A 24,372-nucleotide genomic window follows, 5' to 3' on the forward strand; every position below is an offset into this window, starting at 1 on the left:
AAGAGGTCCTACCACCAGTAAAAAAGGTCTGGCCTCACCTCCCCGCTGATGGTGCCCGAGCCGAGCAAGTCTCCCGGTCTGAGGTTGCAGCCCGTTATAGTCTGCTGCGCCAGCTGCTGTTTCACCGTCCAATACATGTACCGATAGTTCGAACGGCAAACAGTGGTCACCACCGGCGACTTTTCAGCTAAATAAATAATAAAAAAATATTATAATTTTGCGGATTTTTGATTTTTATTACACGATGTTATTCCTTCACCGTGGAAGTCAATCGTGAACATTTTGTTAAGTACGTATTTCATTACAAAAATTGGTACCCGCCTGCGGGATTCGAACACCGGTGCCGCGGTGCATTGCTAGATACGAATGCACCGGACGTCTTATCCTTTAGGCCACGACGACGACAATTTCTATTGTAAAAGTGCATTAAGAATGCCTTTAATGGTAAAATTACAAAAACATGGGTAACTGCTACTGTAAAAGTTGTTGAACATAACTTTTTGGCTACTTCCAACACGTATAAAATTAAAGTTAACATATTTCAAACTAGCGACCCGCCCTCGCTTCGCTTCGGAAATATTAAATTTTATTATTGATAGCGGAGTCCCGCGATGCTACCCGCAGTTATTGTCGTACCGCGGGTGACGCCGCGGAGCGAAGCTAGTCTAAAAAAAGTAGCCTAAGTTACTCCTTATATCATCAGCTACCTGTCAATGAAAGTCCCGTCAAAATCGGTCCAGCCGTTCCAGAGATTAGCTGGAACAAACAGACAGACAGACAGACAAAAATTTAAAAAAATGTTATTTTGGTGTATGTACCGTATATATATATTGATATGCATGTAGTAAAAAGCGGTTATTTCGATATTACAAACAGACACTCCAATTTTATTTATATGTATAGATGTATAGATAATCATCAGAGGTAGCAATTTCATTTTCAAATAGAAGACTTAGCTTCTGTCCTACAATGCGAAAACTTGCCTATTTCATTGCGTTAGAAGCAACTGAATCGGTAAGGCATAGTCCTTCTAGCCAAATAAGAATAGTGACCTATGGATATATTAAAATTCATTACGCAAGGTTTGAATGGTTTGAAAGTTCATCCTTTTCTTAGCAAAACAAAAAACTTGGCTCTGTAGGCTTCGTTACCTTTGTCAACCTGTGGCATAGATGATGCACTTGCCTGCCACTTAATATGAAAGGAATTTATGCTCTAACTTAACTAAAAAAAGCTTTAGCACTCCTTTGTGAATTCAGAAATTTCTTCAGACGTATACAATCACTGGCAGACGCCAATAATGTGTAAGTAGTAAATTACTGCAATTAAATAACAGTTCACACAGATGATTGATTGATGATTTCCATAGGTCCAAATAAGTTGTACAAAATTTTTGGGTAAACATATAATTGTTGGATTTGCAGCTCAGCAAGATGCACATATGATTAATAACGAAGTAGATGATGTGCCCTTAACAGTGAGCAATGGGAAGGAAAATGATGAAAGGAAGGATCGGGAAGGGTCTGCCTCACCACCGGCGACACCACCTCCGGCCGACGAGGATACTAACGAGATCATTTTAGTCAACGAGGAGACCAAGGAACTCGACTTAAATCACGGCCGTATAGGCAAGATCGAGAATCTTGAACATTTAAAAAAGCTAGAGAGGTATAGAAAATAAACTAAATGTCTACATCAGGCATTAATCATTCAAAAACTTCTACAAACATTAAATTTTTAAATTGCGACTGATTTAAATGCATTGTCAAGAACTTTAAGTATCCTTACAGATATGTTTTTCATATTCTTGTTTAATCAAATTTTGTAAATATGGCAGATACTGTCACTAAAATAAAGTGTACCCTAATGTACATTGCTTCTTTAAATAACTAATTTATGATCATGAGTTTGAGCATGTTATAGACAAAACCATTTGCAATGTTAAATTAATTCCTCAGTTCAAAGCATAATATGCCCATTTGCTTTTAATGTAACTTTATCAATGCAGTAGCATCTATGACTCATACTTTCTTTTCCAGGTTATATTTGAGATGGAATTTGATAAAGAAAATTGAAGGCTTAGAAATGTTGCAGTCACTGGTAGAACTGGAATTGTATGACAATCAGATTGTTGTTATTGAAAACCTTGATAGTCTTGTTAATTTGGAGTAAGTAGTAGTTTGAAGATTATTCTTTGACATTTTACTTGGGCTACTACTAATATAACTAACTACAAATATAAAAATATTCTTTTGTAGAAGTGCTTTTGCCTGATTTCACTGCTTAACTCCCTGTAGTTTTTGGGACATTTGGTATTTTGCACCTGTTGCACCATTGCTCTGTCAAGTTAGGTGTTAATATAAGTCATTTCTAAATTAAAAGATTGTCTTCCAATCTTTTAATTTACAAATGACCTATGCAAGTGTTTCTGATTTTATTATGAATTCTTTTAATAGTATAGTACCTACAGTTAAACCTGCATAAGTGAGAACTGGATAAGTGAGAAAACTCTATAAGTGAGAGTAATAGCCAGGACTCATAATTTTAAGCTAACAAAACCTCTATTAGGGAGAAACAGAAACCTTTGTCGTTTTTCCCTCATGGACCTCCGTAAGTGAGACTGCTACTTATCTATACCTTTATAAGCGACAGTCAAGCTTTATTTATTTATATTATTTAGGAGGAACAAATGACAAAACAAATTACAAATTTAACATGTGCTATTTTATGATTCATTCTTAACTTTCGTGGAACTTCTTAACATTGTTTTTGTATTGTTTTCTCAAGCAAGACTAAGATTGTGCCCCCTTGAACTCTCGCTTATCTAGGTTTGACAGTATTTGATAGTTTGAATAGTTTGGCTTCATCTTTTTATTTCTAGAAGGTTTCATTTCTCACATTGTGGTTTCTAGATTTAAACACTCCAGCTCTCTTAAGAGTTCTCTTACATTAATTCTCTTGTTACAGAATATTAGACCTATCATTCAATAGGATAAAAGAGATAACAGGACTCGAAAAGCTGCTGAACATCAAGAAATTATTCCTCAGCTCAAACAAGATCACTGAAATCAAGAATGTTAATCATTTACCAAACCTTGAACTTTTGGAGCTGGGCGATAATAGAATCAGAGTATGTGTGATAACTTCTATTTATTATTCAATAACATAAAAAAGTACAATAGAATCAATAGCACCAGTATATATATATATACAGGATGTATTGCAAAAAGTTACATCGAGCAATGAGAGTTAGGAACCAGAACTTCTTGTTTAGTGTAAACAAGAAGTTCTGGGTAATGTAACAAAAAAAAAACACCTTTACAAATGTAGATTTTGTTGATGTCTGTGAGTGTATACTGGTGTGCTACTACAGCACATACACATACCAGCCTGCTACAATTAAAAATAAATTGTTGTGTGTGATTGATTTTTTTATATTTATGTACATTAAAAGGCCAAATAAAGTTTAGTATAGAGGAGTTGATTATTTCACAATGAATTCTCTTAAAACGGAGCCTAAAAGTAGTCCAAGCTGGAGAAATATGTATCTATGAAAAAAGAACTACAAAAAACTTAAAAAAAAAACATTGCTCATAACAACAGAACACGCATAAGATTGTGTTTAAGAGAGATGATTTTTAACTAATTTTAAGAAGACACAATTTCGAGAGCATGAATCTCAGCTCCTAGTAATTTAATGTTGTTTTTTCATTAATTTAGACTGCTAATAAATTTGTGATTCCGACAGAGATTCGTTTTTTACAACTCTTTGTATTACTTCACATAATTTTTTTGTATAGTATATATTAAGAGTAGGTATTTTGTATTTTAACAGGAAATAAAAAACTTGGAAGGTTTGAGGACCCTCAAACAATTATATTTGGGTAAAAATAAAATAAGCAAAATACAAAACCTTGAGGATTTGACCAACTTGGAGATACTGGTTCTTCAGGCAAACAGATTAACTAAAATTGAAAATCTCGAACAATTGAATAAACTAGATCAACTCTATATCTCAGAGAATGGTATAACAGCTATAGAAAATTTGGAGAATCAAACAAAACTTCAGACCTTGGACTTGGCTGTGAATAGGATCACTGTTATAGAAAATGTTCGGCATATGAGTGATTTGGAGGAGCTATGGGTGAGTTTTTTTTTAAATTAACAATGGATCTACTCCAATTTTTGCAAAATCCACATTTTAGCACAAATTAATCATGAAATTGATTAAAATACAAATAAAATTTAGTTTAACTAATGTTGTGAGCCAGCACTGGTACCTTCACCCTGCCCATTTCCGCATTCTAGGGTTTGTACTATAGAATTGGACCATGTACTTATTATAAAACTGAGACTTAAAACTCATGATTCAAGATGAGAGACGGCATTGGTGTCAATGAGCTCAGGGAATCAGTTTTACTGGTGGTAGGAACTCTTGTGAGTCCGCGCGGGTGGGTACCACCACCCTCCCTATTTCTGCTGTGAAGCAGTAATGCATTTCGGTTTGAAGGGTGGGGTAGCCATTGTAACTATACTTGAGACCTTAGAACTTATATCTCAAGATGGGTGGCGCATTTACGTTCTAGATATCTATGGGCTCCAGTAACCGCTTAACACCAGGTAGGCTGTGAGCTCGTCCACCCATCTAAGCAATAAATAAAAATAAAAAACTTAACACTACGAAGGCCTTGATCGTTCATTCGTTGAAACAATAAAAATATATCTATGAGTTTTTCCTAATATGCAAAACAGCAGATTATTATGTTACATAGTATCACAATATATATTAAAAAAGAAAAATGAAATTAGTAAAATAGTTTTGAAAGTATGTAAAATAATTAAATCACTATGGGCCATTTAAAAGCCCCTAAGTCTAAATATCCTTTTAAGTAGATTTAAAGATTCTAACTTATTTATTGTAATGCAAAGTTTTAGTTGTGTTGTGCATTCAATGAAAAGCCTTTTTTATTTTAGTTAAACGACAATCAAATAGCAGAATGGTCATCGATAGAATATTTGCAACAAAACAGCAAATTGTCCACAATATATTTGGAGAGGAACCCGATAGCTTCAGATCCAGCTTACAGAAGGAAATTGAAGATATTGCTTCCAACACTACACCAGATCGACGCGACACTGTGTAGATAAGAATTTTATTTCTTGGTATTGGGATGAGAGACGATGCGGTAAAAGAAATATTAATCTATTGTTTGTGATCACCCATTTGTTAGGTGGAGTCTGTTAATGTAGAATTGTTCTTCTTTGAATTCATTGACTTGTAAGATGTGGATCCAATTAGAAGTCTTCTATAAATCACTTTATTTTTTTAACAGTACTGCATTTCAGGCTATGTATTAAGTAACATAGCCTCGCAATGTAATACAATGAAATAATCTAATACAATGTGTCTTTTATATTAAAATATAATGTCTCAGAGGAATTAAAATCACTTCGTCTCTTGTCTCTTGTAGTGTATATATATTTGCACATGTAATTTAGTTGGAGTTGTTGAATTTGAGTTGGATAAATGTGCGATTTTGTGTACTGCTTCAGTGTCATAGTGGCAGCATTCTCCGTTTTTGTATGTTATATTAAAATTATCTATATAAAAAAGAGTAATTTAGTATAGTTGTCTAATTGAAATATTTATTGGTATGAGTCTACATGCATATTTGTGTTAATAAGTCACAAAGGAAATATCTTGGTGACAAATAGATAAAAATCATATTTAACTTAACAAACAAAAAGATCCGATTCTTGAATTTACTGTGTGTTTAATAAAAATATATGAAACGAAATAAGTATTACATCAACTATTACAGTTTGACTAAAGCAACAAATATGTATTTTTTTTATTATTAAACAGGACCACTATATTTAAATTACCAAAAAAAATAACACAATTTTTGAAGACCAAGCAGTAAGAATTGATGGATTGCCTGGATGACTTTTGCTTTGGGGCAACATAATGAAACAAAATGTTATAATCTATATTTTTGGTGTGACATATATATCAGTTATCATAAGTACAAAAAGTTTTAGTTTATACAGGCCATACCATATTGAAATATAAATTATGATATTTAATTTTCACGTTAAGATCAATGTTTAATATTAAATTCAATTTTGCATTGAATTTGCCAAAGTAAAACCGTCCTTCCATGTTTATAGACTATGCCTTAACAAAAAACGCCAAAATCGAATTATTTTCATTCGAATGTGTACGACCACCTATCACTTTGTGTCGAGCAATTAACTTGGTGTCCAATTTAAGAACGATTTCTAAAAATGTTCATATCACTGATTTCTCGAAGCACATATTAACCTAGTAAATTTTATGTTGCATATTCATGTTTTTGGTAATTAAAACCTAGTAGCTATGTATAAAATTAAATCTCAGTTAAATTTGTATTTGCTATTATACAAATAGTAATAGCTAATATTGGTACTGTGTAGTTATGTGTTGATTTTAATATTATAATTGAACCTCGAATTTCCACTAGGATAGTCAAAGTTACGTACGCTAAGGTAGAGATGCGTTTTAAGTAACTAAATTATTTTAGAAAAATAGAAAATCATTCCCTTTCTAATATAATGAAATAAATTTAAAAAAATTATAATTTAAATTCTCATTGAGATTTTCTTAAATTTATGAATTTAACTAAAAAGTAATTAAGTGGAGCATTACCTACCTCTTATAAGACTCAAATTACCCAAGTGCCTACATTTACTGTAGCTTATCCAATTTTTAACTTTACTCGTAAAATATACCCTGCGTCTCTCATTTTGTATTGCCCGAGAAGTGCATGCTTTCGGTACCTAGTTAAACATTGATACGTCATATGATTGTGTTTAAAAAAAATCGTAAACAGCCATAAAGGGAGTTTAGCTCCGAAGTATAAATATATTTGTTTATGTTGAAAAATATTAATAAAGTAGGTACCTAAACGTTTTTCAAAGATCAACTCAAATGTCACATCCAAATGTTCTCAAACTCAAATGTTCTCATAAATGTGTAGTTGAAAATTGAGGCCTATAAAATCAAAGGCAGCTAAATCCAAGTTTTATTTTATAGGCCTCAATTCGTATTATTCTTCTACTAAGTGAGGTCAGATCAAATCTTTTTATCTCATAATTGACCGCCAGTCGCCATTTGTTTATTATTTGATAGGTTTTTGTTATTGATTTTGAAGGCAAATGGGCATGCGGACCCCTGATGGTAAATGGTGTTATGGACTTTATTGCCAGTGGCACAGCCAAGCCGCTGCCCAACGCCCGTGATGAAGTAAGACAATACAACATTGTAGGTAGTTACCGAAACCTACCGACCTGTTGAAGTCAAACTGTCTGGTTAGGTATTGCAGAATTTTTAACAATTACGATTTTTCATCTTAAACAAACACTTCCCTACAATCTATATATTTATTAAAGGATATATAAAGGATATAAGGTATATTTTAAGTGATCCAATGAAACCTATGTAGCTAATTTACACGTAATTTTGTGTCACGTATAGAATGTGTCTTACTGTAGCACATAATTAAAGCAGCAATTGTTTATGTAGTTTTAATATCAAATAAATAATATCAATTGACTTGAGCACATTTCAATCATGGAACCTGAAACTAGACACGAACTGACGTTTTGAATGTTTAAAAAGCATATAAGTTAAACACTTACAGACCACTAACTGTGGTGTTGCGTGTAACGTTTGTCTTCTAGAATGTTCGTCAACTTTAAAAAAAAAATAGGTATCGGTAATCCCGTTTTCACGGATTGTTTGATTCCTTTTTAGTCCATGGAGGGGTCTCGGTTTTCTGTGTCCTTATACCGAATGTTCTATGGGTGTGCTTCGAAGAATTGTTTGAGATGGTCACGTCATCTCTTTTTTTCATCAAACTATCTGGAATTACTAGGTTTCCAGAATTTTTTGCCTCGTACCATTCGATTTATGAATGAACTACCCTCCGCGCTTATGACATGTCCTTCGTCGACTGGGTATGCGGAGAGTATTGGGCGTTAAGCAACAGCTTGGCTCTGTCCTGGCATTGCTGCCTCTCATGAACAGCAATGACCACTCACTATTAGTTATTACTAGCCGTACTCGCTCGCTTCGCTGGGCATTTAAAATTGACATTATTATTTATTATCATTATTAGAGAGTCCAACACTCATATAAATATTAGCCCATCCATTAAGCACATGTATTTTCTACATGGATATCAAGTTTTAAGTCAATCGGATGCATGGTTCAGTAGTTATAACGGAACATCCGTAAAACCACTGTAGATTTATATAATAGTATAGATATAGATAAGGTAGGCTCGTCTGGTTACAAGGAAAAATAAACAGGTATGGTCCTATTGCTGAAATAATGCATTTCTGCCTAGTAATAAACAGTTGACATATTTTTGAAGTGTTTTATCATCTTAGTTAGATAATGATATCCCTGAAGTAACGTAGAGTTTTCGTTAAAAAAGAAATTGTTGATAATTTACCCAACTATCAAATTAGTGTTCACTGAGTAATTGGAGGCAGCGCAGGACCGGTCTTTGTGGCGAGGTTTGGGGGAGGCCTATGTCCAGCAGTGGACGTCCATGGGCTGATAGAATAGAATAGAATAGAGTAATTGTATCAGCATTGGCGAACAACGTGATCAAGCGCGGTTAGCGCTGTTTTGCGCTAAATTTTGTGTTGGACCGATGACATTCTTTCTGCAGTCGATTAACAAATAAAGAAGTATTGAATGAGAGCCTTGATGCAAATGCTGTCATTCACCTTCACGGCTGTACTTTACAGCGGCTGTTTGGTCCCTTAAATCATTCGATTCAAAAGGTTTATGAAGTCAAGTAATCTAGAGGGTAGATTCAATTTAAACTACAAGAGTTATCGTTTCTAGGCAGTCGTGGACTTTCCGGTGTCCTCTGTCCTGGTAAAAGCGGATTCTCGAGGGGCGCTACGTCAGGACAATCAACTAGTAAACAGTGAAATACATTTCGATTTGTAAAAATATAAACGCATCGATTTCGTATTGTATCTATTGTAATAACATAAATGTGATTGAAATAAAGTTCTCTAATACACCATCTCGGTTTATTTCTTAGAGTTTTTTTGGTTAACTTTTTTTGATTGGTTATCGGGGAGTGAATGTGCTGACGGTCTACCTGGTGTTAGGTAAATACCGAGGCCCACAGACATCAAGACGTGAATACCGTCACCCTCCTTTTTTATTGCTTAGATGGGTGAACGAGCTCACAGTCCACCTGATGTTAAGTGGTTACTGGATCCCATAGACATCTACAACGCAAATGCGCCACCCACCTTGAGATATAAGTTCTAAGGTCTCAGTATAGTTACAACGGCTGCTCCACCCTTCAAACCGAAACGCATTACTGCTTCACGGCATAAATAGGCAGGGCGGCGGTACCTACCCTTGCGGACTCACCAGTAATTACGCAAATTATAATTTTGCGGGTTTGATTTTTATTAGACGATGTTATTCCTTCACCGTGGAAGTCAATCGTGAACATTTGTTAAGTACGTATTTCATTAGAAAAATTGGTACCCGCCTGCGGGATTCGAACACCGTTGCATCGCTAAATACGAATGCACCGGAAGTCTTATCCTTTAGGCCACGACGATTTCACCTTGAGACATGAGTTCTAGGTCTCAGTTCGATTAGTCTAATAGCTGCCTCACCCTTCGAACCTGAGCGCGTTACTGCAGAAATGGACCAGTGTTTTTTGCAGCTTTCATTTTTATTACGCTATATTATCCCTTTATCGTGGAAATCCTTCATGAACCTAAGTTTGTATTTTATTAGATTTTTTACCTGCCTGCGGGATTTGAACACCGGCATAATCGTATCGCTCGATACGAGTATACCTACTGGTAGTCTTATCCTTTAGGCCACAGCGACTTCTAAAGTAACTCACTAGCTTTGTTGTTTTATGTTTTTAGTGAAATACTAAAATATTATTTTCTATTGTATATGAAGGCAAACGAGAATACGGTTCAACTGATGATGAGTGGTCGCCGTCGATCATGGATATCAGCAAGTCAGAGGCATAGACCGTTACTGCACATAACTGTTTAAAGAACATTTCATAGCGCTTAGGAAGTTGACTTCGTGTAGGGAAGTTCCTCCCAGAGGAGCAGTATGTGACTCGTTTATTAGCTTATTCCTTTCTGGAAATATGTACGAGGAACAGGACAGCAAGATTACATAATTTTGTTGTATTCTTCTTCTATCATCTGTGGTCTATAAGTTCGTGTCTGTGTGAGTTTTAAGACTTCCTTAGCAGCTCATGCATTAAGTTCCAAGATGTACCTATTTAGTTGGACAAGGATGTTTTTGAACATAGGAAGAATCGTAACTTGTGCGCGTCATTCCACAAAACCTGATTCTTGACAAATATACAAAGGCTAAAAGGGTATTTTACTACCTGTTCCTGCGATAAAAGTTTTAAGGGTTCTAATTTTTTTAGTTACGTGGGTATTTCATAGCAGCGCGGGTTTTACACAGGTAGACCACAGATAACGCAGCGCAACAAGTAAAATACGATACGAATAGAACGAGACGCACGGGCAGTTATAGGACGTATAGCCGGCAAACAAGTTCATTAAAATCATTAGCATACCCACTAGAACTAACCTGTAAAACTTGTAGTCAGTTGCATTTTATCAGTCTACCCATTTCATTCGAAAAATTTGCTGTGTCAAGTCGTAGCGTAAAATGAAATCTTTCATAGAATACTCGTCAGATTCAGATTTTCCAATCGAAAATTTACCGTACGGTGTGTTCACGTCTGATAAAAATGTAAGTAAATTTGCTATTGAGATAATATTGTATAAGTAGATATATTACCTTTAAATAAGCTATTTTGAAAGAAAAAAACATCAATACATATACATTTTAAGGATTTGTTTTGACACTAAAATTTAAAGAATGTTGAACTTTATCACCGCTGCTTGGTTTTGTTTGTTATTAACCGCATAAATGAGATGGTTTTATCTGCAGTTCAAAACCGTTGTCAAAATACATACATTAAATTTAGCCGCTGCGCAATCATGCGGCTTTCACTTATCGTTTTTTTTTTATGAGATAACGCACAAGTGTTTTTAAACATAGAATCAATTTGCTTCGTTCGCACTGTGCTTCGCATCAAAAATTTTTTAATAAATTTTTAAATCATTAAAACTGGGTGGAAATCATATGCATAGTTTTTTTCTTTCATTTATCGTGTAAATGTAGTGGATTACCGTCACAATGGCACTCATCGATAGCGCTAAGAGTGCAGCCAACACACCCTGGCTGCACTTTGTATCTATTTTTGAAGAATAAAACCGGTCAAGCGCGTTTCGGACCACGAGCACACTACGAGGCCTCAATAGAATTTAATATTTTTGTTTGTCGTTTACAGGATTCATTTAGGGTCTCACAAAAATTTTCGAATACGGCAAAATAAATTGCGCTTTCTTTTAAAGTAACATACAAAATACCTAGCGTAGGTACTCTTATAATATGATCTAAGTTAATGGGACAAGTAGGCGAATAGATCCTTTATCCTTGACCTTTTCGCGTCCCGTCTTGGCGGGCGTCTCGAGTCTGGTCGTACGAGTACCTATCGGATTGATTGTTATATTTTTGAAAACGGATATTTCCACTCTCTTGGAACTCCTATAAAGCACCATGGAATTTTAATTTATAATTCCTGACAGTATATTCCAAAGGTTATTGAAATAAATGTTCGGAACCTGTTGTTAATGTCAATCACTTACAGAATGAGAAGATTATAGATACAATTCAGGAATTATCATGCCCGGTTTTTCCTAATACCGTTAATTCTATGCGCGACTGTAGTTCGTGTGCCCTACACTTATCACAAAACCTACACAATCTATAATCAAAGCAATATTCTTTGAAAGTGTTAGCTAATACGAAGGAATAAGTTATTTCGTGATGAGCGGTGGCCATTCCTAATCAATGCCTGAGTTATCAGTATAGTTCAATAACTATAACTCCTGATGCTCTTGAACTTTGTTGCAAGATAGCGTACAATTTGAAATGTTATTCAATAGATACCGTCGTGAAATTTATGATAATTTACGATTCGGTAAGTGGTAAGCGGTTCCTTACATCGCCCGATAAGTTGTCACGCAATGTAGGTATATGTAATAGTGACCAAAAAAAAAAACATCAAAGCTATTTAATAAAACCTTTTATTTTATTTGATTTTATGATATGTATGTATGATATGTGTTCATTAGTGAATAGACATTGAGGTCAACATTTACTGCCTTATTTAGAACCATAATGTTCCTGACTCCCAAGATTTTAACTTCGCTATTGTCACATCTCTAAATGCAAGTACTTACATATTCCATTTGGCCGCGGATGTTTCAAAACCCATTTACATTTAATTTGATGATTTCAGGCCCAAAAACACATTGGCGTGGCGATTGGAGAATGGATTTTAGATTTGAATATTATTTCACATTTATTCGATGGCCCGATACTTAAAAGCAAGCAAAATGTATTCAAGGTATGTACTATATTGATATGATTTGTTATTGGTTTCGACTTTCCTGACCCAGGGTTTCCATTGGCCGAAGAGGGTCGGGTAGGTGATGTTCCTAGGTATGAAACGGCAGGAATTACGCGTTGATAAAACCTTTAAAAAAGCGCAGCCGTGCGTGTAGCAAGGTTTACTTCGGTGCACTACTCGACTGAAGTTTTTCCGTGATGAAGGCTTTACCTGCGATGTAGTAAACAAATAGTCTCGAGATATCCTTGTTACGCTAAAAATAATAACTCAAATCTGGCTCATTACTTGAATTTTTTCATTATAATCCAGCACGTAAATAGCAGCTAATTAAAAATTTAATCAAAAGAAAATGTTTCTAGAAATTCCATCATATCGGATTGCAACACTTTTAACACTGAATATTCTTATAACAAGTTTACAGAACAAAACGAATCTTAACAAACAAGCTATAAGTTATTTATTTACCAGTTCTGATCTGTTTAATATTTAAATTGATTCTTATTTTGCACGATAGTAATAAACGGTCGAGATTGTTTACTTGCTTGGAAAACTTAATTTATGGTCATATTTATTCATATATTATGAGTAATATGTACTTATTATCATAAAATTCAAAATTCAAAATCATTTATTTCAACTTGGATGTCATCAAAAACACACTTGTTGAATGTCAAAATGTAAAAGAAAATGTTAACTCTACCACCGGTTCCAAAAAAAAAGCCACAGTCCTGAGAAGAACCGGCGAAACAAACTCAGCGGGCTTTTTTTTTTTTTTTTTGTATTTTCTCAACTATTTTCTTTTTTTTTTTAACAAGAAAACATATTTACAGTATACAAAAAAACACGTCAAAAAAATACAATTCAAATAAATAATAATAATAATGAAAAATGAAAAGGCCAGGAGCGAACGCCTCATTCCCACGTAGTGCCATCTAGTAAAAAATCCTTAACTTTATAATATGCCTTGTTGCACAAACGTTCCTTGACAGTTTTCTTAAATCTATGAACAGGTAGTAGTTGAACGTTTTGTGGGATCTTGTTGAAAAGCTGTACACCCAGCCCCCTGGAAGAGTTGCTTATTTTCTTAATTCGAGCCGCCGGCAACGCAAGCCTATGTTTGTTCCTAGTGTTCACATTATGCAAATCGCAGACTCTGGGGAATTCTACAATGTTTTTACGCACGTACAATAAATTTTCAAAAATGTATTGGGACGCTAAAGTTAGAATTTTGATTTCCTTAAACTTGTCCCTCAAGGATTCCCTCGGGTGCATATTATAAATAGCACGAATAGCCCTCTTCTGCAGGATGAAAATCGTTTCGACATCGGCAGCATTGCCCCATAGCAAAATGCCATAGGACATAACACTATGAAAATAACTGAAATAAACTAGACGTGCCGTATCTTCATCAGTATACGTTCGTATTTTTTTTACCGCAAACGCTGCAGAACTAAGTCTATTCGCTAACTTGCATATGTGAGGACCCCACTGCAGCCTGGAATCAACTGTTATACCAAGAAAAACTGTCGAATCAACAAGCTCCAGTGTCTCTCCACTTACAATGATATTAGTGTCTACTTGTCTAACATTAGGTGTGGTAAATTTTATACATTTTGTTTTTTTGTTATTTAATAACAGATTATTAACACTAAACCAATGTACCACGCGCGAGATAGCATCATTCACATCGTCATAATCTTCCAATTGTCGTTTAATTTTAAACAATAAGGATGTATCATCAGCGAATAATACGACCTCGTGACGGGTTTCAATAAACTTTGGTAAATCATTGATGTACACAAGAAATAAGAAGGGACCCAATATGGAACCCTGAGGAACACCCATATTAAGTAAGACACCGGAAGATCTCTTTCCTTTAACGTCTACCTTTTGGATTCTTCCGGATAAATAAGATTTAATAAGTTCTAATGAAACGCCCCTAATACCATAATGGTGTAATTTCCTCAACAATGTATTATGCTCAACACAATCAAAAGCTTTAGATAAGTCGCAGAATACCCCAAGGGCATTATGCGATTCCTCCCAAGCCTGAAAAATATTTTTAATAAGATCTACACCTGCATCAATAGTCGAACGGCCTCTAGTGAATCCATATTGTTTGTTATGAAGCAGGTTATTGGAATAGAAATGGTTCAAAAGCTGTTCCAAAATAATTTTTTCAAAAATTTTACTCAAAGTTGGTAGTACTGAAATGGGTCTAAAGTTAGTGGGGTCAAAAGTACTACCAGATTTAAACAGAGGTATTATTTTACTATATTTCATTAGATCAGGAAACACACCACTATCAATACAGTCATTAAATATTGTAGCAAGGTAAGGTGCGATTATATCAATAATGGACTTTATAACCTTAATTGATATTCCCCATAAATCACCAGTTTTTTTAATATTAATGAGCTTGAAATTATCAATTATGTCCTTTATAGCAATATTTGTGAACTTAAAGTTAACACTGCATTTATCAACATGATCTTGCAGTAATGATTCGGCGACGGTAGGAGATGAAATTAAAGATTTTGTAGTAGAAGCTGGGATATCAGCAAAGTAGCGCTCAAAAGCACTGGCCACTTCTTGATGAGAAGTTATTATTTTATCATTGATTTTCAAAATTGATTCAGCATTGCTGTTTCTGACATTCCCAGTCTCCCTATTAATGATATTCCAAGTCATTTTAATTTTGTCAGGTGCATTTTTTATAAGATTGCCTAAGTGCAATGACTTGGCCAATGTACAGACTTTTTTAAACAGCTTGGAATATTTACAGACATACTCATGAAATGACTTATTATGATTATATGATTTTTCATGATAAAGGTCATATAATCTCTGCCTACTTTTGTGAATTCCAACAGTCGCCCATTCATTGAATGATCTTTTATTATGTAAGATCAGAGTTTTAGAAGTAAAGATGGCACTAAATTCATCATTAATGCAATTAAATAAATCCATGTAGTGAACATTAGGATCTTCACTATAACAAACATTCGCAATTTTTGCCAAAACTTTACCTCTAAACTTCTCCATACGTCTAATATTAATAGGAACAAACTGTAGGTTTCTTGAACTATTAACATCTGTAACAGATTTAATTTTAAAAGATATGAATTGTCCACTGTGGTCTGAACTTAAATGATTAATAATATATTTATGCAAAGGTTTTACGTTTGTGAAAATATTATCTATACAGGTTGCCGATGTGCTAGTTTTTCTTGTGGGCTCTGAAAATAAATTGCTAAGGTTATATGATTTTAACAATGTTCTGAATCTAATAGTGGCATTTGTATTTTAAATTTGTAAATTTGTAAATTAATATTAAAATCTGTAAATTTATATTAAAATCACCACAGATAAAAATATGTTTATTAGAAACAGAAAGCTTTAATAAAACATGTTCCAATATATTTTCAAAATAATCATATAACGAATTCGGGGGCCTGTACACACTTACAACAATGAATTGCTCAAGCTCTACACATGCCATTTCAATAATCCGTTCCACAGAGAGGCTCACAATGTCTCTACGTTCCTTACATTTATAATTTTTATTAACAATGATAAGAGGGCCTCCTCGTATAGCATTCTCTCTGCAGAAGGAACTCATAACCTGGTGATTTTTAAAATTACAATTTAATTCATATTTTTTAAGCCAATGTTCAGTTACACATAGAAAGTTGACTTTATTGTAATCTAGAAACAAATCAATTTCAAGTTCTTTACCCATCAAACCTTGTAAGTTCTGATGCACCAGGTTGATCACAGTTGTTTTCAAAGAAACAGTATTTGTTGATGGGCTGTGTCCAAATAAATCATATTTACTGCAAGAGGTAAACTCTGTTGTCTTAGTATTTAATTTAAATTGCTTGGAACGGATTCCAAATTAATAGATGTCATATTTTTTTCCTGCTCAAAAGAAGCAGTAGGTTGATTAGCCAAATTCATGGATAACCAAAGTTCTCGACATAGCTCAGCGGATTAGTAAGCTAAAGTGGCAATGGGCAGGCCGTATTAGTTGCAGAACCGACAAACGTTGGGGTAAATGTTCTTGAGTGGAGACCGCGAATTGGCAAACGTAGTATATAACACCCTCAGAATCGGTGATGATAATACAAGGTATTTGGCAGGAACTGGATGAGAGAAGCCGAAGATCATGCTCAGTAGCGGTCTATGTCTAGCATTGGACTGCTATAGGCTGATGATGATTATGTATTCATTGGTTTTAAAACCAGTGCTTAGTTCGGTCACTAATGAAATGTTAATTTTTTATCGTTTTTGTATTTGGAAATGTAAATTTTATTATATATAGGTATTATATTATATGTCTGTAATGAAAAGGCCGACTGAGTTTCTCGTCGGATCTTCTCAGTGGGTGGCGATTCGGATCCGGTGGTAGATTTCGCGAAGTACTACTTTTGCTAGGGCTGGTGTTAGTAAATTCTCTCAGGTGGAGCCCATGAGCTCACGCACCCATCCGTGCGTAGCTGGAATAGCCTCTTAGGCTACCAGCGAATAGGTAGGGGAAAATATTAATAAACAAAATAATGAAATGCAAATCATAGAATCAAAAAACGGATAAAATAAAAGAGACAGAAAAAATCCCAGCCCTGTGGTAGTTTGCGATTAATAATGTCACATCCAGTAGCGTTATATCCACGTCAACCATGTCTATCTATCAAATGATGTTTGAGAAAGGTCCTCAGTGATATTGACAACTCCGCTGTGCTATACGCATTCAAGGTCATTGGTCAATTGTAATCACTTATCATGTAATTAGAAACACCAAAATATATGCTACATATCTCCAATTTATTCTCAAATTCTGGTCCTGCGAAATGCGATTTCGATGGAGCGACAAGCGTAGTATTATATGCGTCATAGAGAATATAATTCAGTTTACTAACAGCGATTAATCTTTCGTTGATTAATTTTACAATATACGATAATGTTAACGGATTGAAATCGTAAGATGCTTATTAATAAATCATGTACAAATGACGAACGATTTATATGAAATTTCGTACAAAAAATCACAGTCTGGTATCACACATATTTTGAGTAATGGTGAACGACACAACTTGATCAGTGCCTGTCGTAATATCGTACTAGTGATTACTCCACTAGCTGCCATCATCTTCAAACTTAAGATGCAATATAAAAAATATTTTTTGCAGGAAGAGAAATTAAACGCGTTTATGGCACTGACCAAACCTCACTGGATCGAGGCAAGGGAAACTTTACAGAAATTGCTGGACGTTTCTAGTCCTGCGTTGCAAAACAATGCCGAGCTACGTGAAAAGTTAGTTAACCCAGACAATTTAATACATTATTCTTTCATTTTTATGATAATGTTTTTTTTTATTTGTCATTGCCTGCTTGCTTAAAAGTGGCTTTTTCGACATCATGGTACCAATTTAGCTTGGATAATACGGTCAAAGACCATACTAAAGATTTCTTATGTGACAGGGCCTTCGTGAAGCAAAGGGCCGTACAAATGCACGTGCCTGTTGAAGTCGGAGATTACACAGACTTCTATTCGTCGCTGCAGCACGCTACCAACGTAGGCATAATGTTCAGGGGAAAGGAGGCCGCTCTGTTCGAGAACTGGTAAGTCTTTACAAAACCTACTCGATATCATTTCATCAATGACAAACAAATTCCCTGTCTCATGTATATCGAGGCAGCATTTTGTCATAATTTTGTAGCGTGCAACATTGGCATATCGTGTCGCACTCGGGCGTCATCGGGCGCGATCGGAATTCCCGAACGCGCAGGTGTCCTATGACGTCATCACAAGATTCGCGCGCCGATTTAAGTCTATATATTATATGAATCTACAGTGGTTTTTATGGATGTTCCGTTATAACTACTGAACCATGCATCCAATTGACTTGCAACTTAGTATCCATGTAGAAAATACATGTACTTAATGGATAGGCTAAAATTTATGAGCATTGGACTCCTTACACTAGTTGCGGGGGGGGTTCATGATGAGAATTTTTGTGGGGATGAGAAATAATAATGTTAATTTTAAATGCCCAGCGAAGCGGACGGGTACAGCTAGTTCAATATTATTCATCAGGTTTGAGCCCCGAGAGCTCACCCACAAACGTTAGGGTTACGCTGAAATAGCCCCTAAGGCTATCAGCTTAGGTAGGAAAACAAAAAAAGTTCAATATAAAATCGAAATTTTAGTTTAATTTGTATCGTCTTGCTTAGCTTCGTTTTGTTTATATTTTAATATTGTACACATATTAATATATCTGAACATTATAAATATTATTGAAATAGTGTGTGTTGACTTTTATATATTCTGAGTGAAAGCATCTCGCGAATACGAAGAACAAATAACAAACCACAATTATTTTAATACACCATACAATGTGAATGTGGCTGTCCTTGGGATGTGAGGATTAAGTACTTCCCTCCTGCATATTTCTGCTCCGAGTAAGCAACACGTATTTGGTTTGAAGAGTTATTGCAATACAAAATAAGACTACGATCTGCGTTGCGATGTCTACGGACACCGGTACGAATTTATGACCAATAAAACATAAAACGTGAAAAATATTACAGGAAACATCTACCGGTGGGTTATCATGGACGTTCTAGTTCTATAGTGATCTCTGGCACACCTATCCACAGGCCGTACGGGCAGACCTTGCCTGTCGAAGGTAAATTGAAATACAATAAAATACTATATGTACTGTAACTAAAAAAACTGTAAAATACTATACTGTATAGTAACTATATTGAGATCTTAGAACTTATATCTCCAGGTGGGTGGCGCATTTACATTGTAGATGTCCATGGGCTCCAGTAACCACTTAACACCAGGTGGGCTGTGAGCTCGTCCACCCATCCAGGAAATAAAAAAAATAAAAAAATACGATTTGTTTGTGTAGCAGACTATAAGCTGAACGATATGATGTGGCAATTGTATTATAATATGTTGTTGTTATAAATATTTCCCTAATATTTGTATGATACATATACTCAGGAATATATTTAAAAAAACGAAACTCGTTGATAATTGCATTCTTTCAGATTTGAGGAATTATAGTCGTTATAGAAATAATTAACTAATTTTTTTTTCATTACATCAGAACGACGGTAGTCACCACAATATTCTAATATTCTACGAAGAACATCTAAGTCGTACCGACTAAGAAAACCATAAAATATTCGAAACTTCGATAATAATAAAGCGAAATTAATAATAATAATAGGCAACAAACTACGCGCGGTCATCCGGTCCCAATTTAAGATTCCCGGTGTTATGGGTACTAGAGACTAATGAAACATACATATTATCTACATACATATGTATAAACACCCAGACAAAGAGAAAACAAATATGTTAATCGCACGAATATTTACCCGATGTGGGAATCGAATCCACGACCCTCGGCGCAACAGTTATGGCCGCTAACTATTGCACCACCGAGTCAGTCAAAAGATTAATCCGTGAAAATAATAATTCCATTTTAATTAAATTAGTCCATCAAAAGTATCATCGTAAAAAACAGTAACGGGTAACTTGAATTGCGTTAAAGACAATTTTAAGATAAAATAGAATAATATACATATAAAATGCGACAACAAACGTTCAAACATTCAGAGTCGAATCCAGGAACAAGCACTCACCCAGCGGAACGTCTTCCAGAAAACCTATAGTATATTTATGTATAATACCTGGTTGTTACCTCAGGTGCGGCGCCACACTTCGGTCCCTGCAAATTGATGGACTTCGAGCTGGAAGTGGGGGCATTTGTCGGCGGCCCCCCCACACAACTGGGCGAGAGGGTCTGCGCCAAGGATGCCGAAGACAAAATTTTTGGTTTCGTACTTTTGAACGACTGGAGTGGTGAGTACGTTAAAGTTAACCAGGATTTAGGGTAAAACGTACTTTTATTGACACCTGTGCTCCCATATTCTGTGCAATGCGCCGGTCGGACCAGATACGCTCGACTCTCAACGGTTCAGTCCACGTTGCTATCCACACAGCCGAGGGTAGGCAGGAGTGGCGCAGGATAATTCAGGAGAAAATTGTTAAAGGAAGCCACGACCCTCAGCATTGAGGATTATCGAGGCAAGGAGGAGTTCTCCCATGATTAGTCGTCCTACGGTGGTGAACGTCAATGAGCGAATGCATCTAGGGAGATGTCGGGTTGACGAAGAAGCAGTAGGGAGGTAATCTATACTAATATTATAAAGCGGAAGAGTTTGTTTGTTTGAACGCGCTAGTCTCAGGAACTACTGGTCCGATTTTAAAAATTCTTTCAGTTTTAGATAGCCCATTTATTGCGGAAGGCTATAAGGCTATATAACATTACGGTAAGACCAATACTAGTGGAGCACCAATAAAGAATGTTTCAAAAGAGGGGTTTAAATAGCTTCCTTAACATTCTATAATTCAAAAATATTTTCACTTTCTACGTAAATGAAGTGGGGGGTAAAATTTAGCGTTATGCCAAAGTGACTATTTCACGCGGACGGAGTCGCGGGCAAAAGCTTGTTTTTTTATAAATGACTGCTAAAGAGGAGACGAATTGGCGACTTACTGTAAGCTGGCGCAGCAGTGGCCATTAATACTCATCAGACATGCGTGGTCATTGAACATAAGCCCACTGAGTTTCTCGCCGGATCTTCTCAGTGGGTCGCGTTTCCGATCCGGTGGTAGATTCTGCGAAGCACTGCTCTTGCTAGGGTTCGTGTTAGCAACGTCGTCAGGCCGCTCAAGGCTCTCAGGTTAGGTAGAAATTTTTTTTTTACCGCTAAACCTTTTTTCCAGCACGTGACATCCAGAAGTGGGAGTACATACCTCTCGGGCCGTTCACAGCCAAGAACCTCGGCAGCACCATCTCGCCGTGGATAGTGACCTTAGAGGCACTGCGTCCGTTCATCGTCGACAACTTCCCTCAGGACCCGACTCCGTTCCCCTACTTGAGACACGACGATAAATTCAATTTCGACATCAAACTGGAAGTGGACATTCAAAGTAAGTTCGAAAACTTCATTCTAGAATGTTCTCTGCATTATTGTGATATCAGGAAACTGAATAAACGATGTTTCCACGAGACGGCTGAAGAGTTCAGAGATAGAGAAACGGATGAAGAATGATTTTTAATAAGATTTTACGGTTTGGTAACGAGACTTTTAAGCCAAGTCTATTTACGTTCTGTTACAAAATGAAATAAGATGAAGTTGATTAATTTGAGACTAATCAATTAGGATGACATTAAATGAAACGAAATGAGATAGGATGTATAAATACTCAGTAAAATGGTGGTTATTTACTGAGACTTTTGTAGCGGACTTTTAGGAAGAATCCGAGGAGCTACGTCTAGAGGCTTTGTTCTATTTTCCTACATTTGTGCACTTAAGCAGATGCTAACGGTTTATAGACCACCGTAATCACACACTTAAACCTGAAGAAATACTAAATGAACAAAATAAAACAATTTACACAACTTCCCTCCTCACGTTCCCGCCAAAAAGTCCATTTAAAAAATGGACGATATCCGTCAACGTCAATAAAAAAAATTAATCACATAAATAATTTTTACCTCTGGGAGTTTCAACTGAATACGGTTCATGGACACGATGATATATAGAGCAAAACGTGACCGATTTCAGTAATGAATATTATTTTTTTATTTATTTAGCTGAAAAGTCCCCGGTGGTGACCACTGTTTGCCGTTCAAACTATCGGTACATGTATTGGACGGTGAAACAGCAGCTGGCGCAGCAAACTATAACGGGCTGCAACCTCAGACCGGGAGACTTGCTCGGCTCGGGCACCATCAGCGGGGAGGTGAGGCCAGATCTTTTTTACTGGTGGTAGGACCTCTTGTGAGTTCGCGCGGGTAGGTACCACCATCTCGCCTATTTCTGCCTAGAAGCAGTAATGTGTTTTGTTTTGAAGGGTGGGGCAGCCGTTGTAACTATACTTGAGACCTTAGAATTCATAACTCAAGGTGGGTGGCGCATTTACGCTGTAGATGTCTATGGGCTCCAGTAACCACTTAACACTAGGTGGGCTGTGAGGTCGTCCACCCATATAACCAATAAAAAAAGAAAAAAACTACTTCACGTAAACTCGCCAATAAAACATTGGTTGAACAGTCGTATTCAGTGTGCTTAGTGCGAGTTTTTTAACGTTCTCGATAGCGTAAAAGTTAGCCCAATTTTTTATGCAGTTGGAACAGCGCCCCTAACGGCAACCGTACGCAAACGATTCCACTCCATACAAATATGACCACACAATACATTGAATTGTTTAGTTTTATTACATGGGATATTATCTTAGTCGTACCTTTGCGACCTCCAACTTCTGGGGACCGTTAAAAACCTATTGCCCCGCGTGCTCCCTTACCGAAAAACCGCATGCATGAGGCGCGGATCCAAGAACAAAAAAAAACCAAAAAAATCTTAGTCGTCCGTGACCATATTAAAATGTAGAATATTCGTAATAATAGGTTGGGGAAAAGTTTCTTCGCATTTTTTAAGAAAATTCACATTTTTTAATATAGTTTATTTACATTTATCTAAAGTATGTAGGTACCATTTTGTTAGGTAGCTGATGATATAAGTTGTAACTCAGGCTACTTTTTTTAGACTAGCTTCGCCCCGCGGCCTCACCCGCAGTACGACAATAACCGCGGGTAACTTCGCGTGACATCAAATTTTATTATTGATAGTTATCAATAATAAAATTTAATGTTTCCGAAGCGAAGCGAGGGCCGGTCGCTAGTACATACTATAATGCGAAAAGACTTTTACCGCAACCTATTATGACAATGGTGAGCTTATACCGTAATAGCATTCGTTTTAATATCGTGAACATTACCTTTCCAGGCGGCGGACTCTTTCGGAAGCATGTTGGAATTGTCCTGGAAGGGCACCAAGCCCGTTCGCCTTTCGACTGGTGAGGAGAGGAAATTCATACAGGACGGAGACACGGTCACGTTGCGCGGCCACTGCCTCAACGCGACCGGACTCAGGATAGGGTTCGGGAGATGCGAGGGGAAACTGTTACCTGCCATACCTTTTCAAGAATGAAATATATATATCAAAAAGTGAAAGGGCTATTTAACCCTTTGACTGCGATGAAGGTCACCGATCCCCCTACAAAAGTAAATGTTGTGTATTAAAAGAAATATCGCTTGAACAAAATATCCCTTCACCCCTCGATTTTATTATTATTATTATTTTTACTCAAGAGATTTCTCGACTTTATTGCGAGTTGTAAATCGTTAATTTTCTAATAAAACAATTTTTTTTTAAATACATTTTTATTTGTTATTTCCTGGCTCTGATATTGAACGTGATCCATATTTAGGTCTGAGCTCAAAATACAAATTGTGTTTTTTTTATTGCTTAGTGGACGGACGAGTACATCACCCATCTACAATTTAGGTGCCACCACCCTTCAAACCGAAACGCATTACTGTTTCACGGCAGAAATAGGCAGGATGGTGGAACCCACCCGTGCGGACTCACAAGACGTCCTAACACCCGTAATTACGCAAATTATAATTTGGCAGGTTTGCTTTTCATTATATTCATTAATTGAACGAACGCCTTAGACTCGAGACCACAACATGCAACAATTTTCTGCAGGTTTTTGACAATCCATCCATGACAAATAAAAAAATAAAAAACACGTGTGGCACTCGGGGACTGCCGCAGTAAAGCTATTGCATAGCATTTTTTATCAACTTATGCAATTATAATTAGACAATAATAATTTAATAAAACAATAATAAAATAAGACCACGCTATATTTATAGGTAGGCGGAGTGGG

General features: G+C 36.0%; 2 protein-coding genes across 3 annotated transcripts; both read left to right on the top strand.

The window, feature by feature from the left end:
- Positions 1–1,161: 1,161 nt before the first annotated feature.
- Positions 1,162–9,086, top strand: LOC114251580 (uncharacterized). 2 transcript variants are annotated; one of them, XM_089736563.1, is made up of 7 exons: positions 1,162–1,304; positions 1,425–1,668; positions 2,040–2,168; positions 2,968–3,130; positions 3,836–4,144; positions 4,975–5,140; positions 8,900–9,086. In XM_089736563.1, exons 1-7 carry the CDS (start codon positions 1,301–1,303, stop codon positions 8,986–8,988), a joined length of 1,104 nt encoding a protein of 367 aa, XP_089592689.1. In that variant the 5' UTR covers positions 1,162–1,300; the 3' UTR covers positions 8,989–9,086. The 2 variants fall into 2 exon arrangements, with proteins under 2 accessions (XP_089592689.1, XP_028041708.2); XM_028185907.2 differs by having other exon boundaries at positions 8,904–9,086.
- Positions 9,087–10,478: 1,392 nt separating this feature from the next.
- Faa (fumarylacetoacetate hydrolase) lies at positions 10,479–23,853 on the top strand. Its single transcript, XM_028184928.2, has 9 exons — positions 10,479–10,819; positions 12,438–12,545; positions 17,738–17,862; positions 18,030–18,170; positions 19,140–19,237; positions 20,275–20,430; positions 21,358–21,564; positions 22,232–22,380; positions 23,424–23,853. The coding sequence occupies exons 1-9, from the start codon at positions 10,736–10,738 to the stop codon at positions 23,625–23,627; spliced, it is 1,272 nt and encodes a 423-aa protein (XP_028040729.2). The 5' UTR covers positions 10,479–10,735; the 3' UTR covers positions 23,628–23,853.
- Positions 23,854–24,372: the final 519 nt, after the last annotated feature.

This window comes from Bombyx mandarina, chromosome 03, assembly GCF_030267445.1.
Source record: "Bombyx mandarina strain Sakado chromosome 03, ASM3026744v2".
In the NCBI taxonomy this organism is placed as follows: domain Eukaryota; kingdom Metazoa; phylum Arthropoda; class Insecta; order Lepidoptera; family Bombycidae; genus Bombyx; species Bombyx mandarina.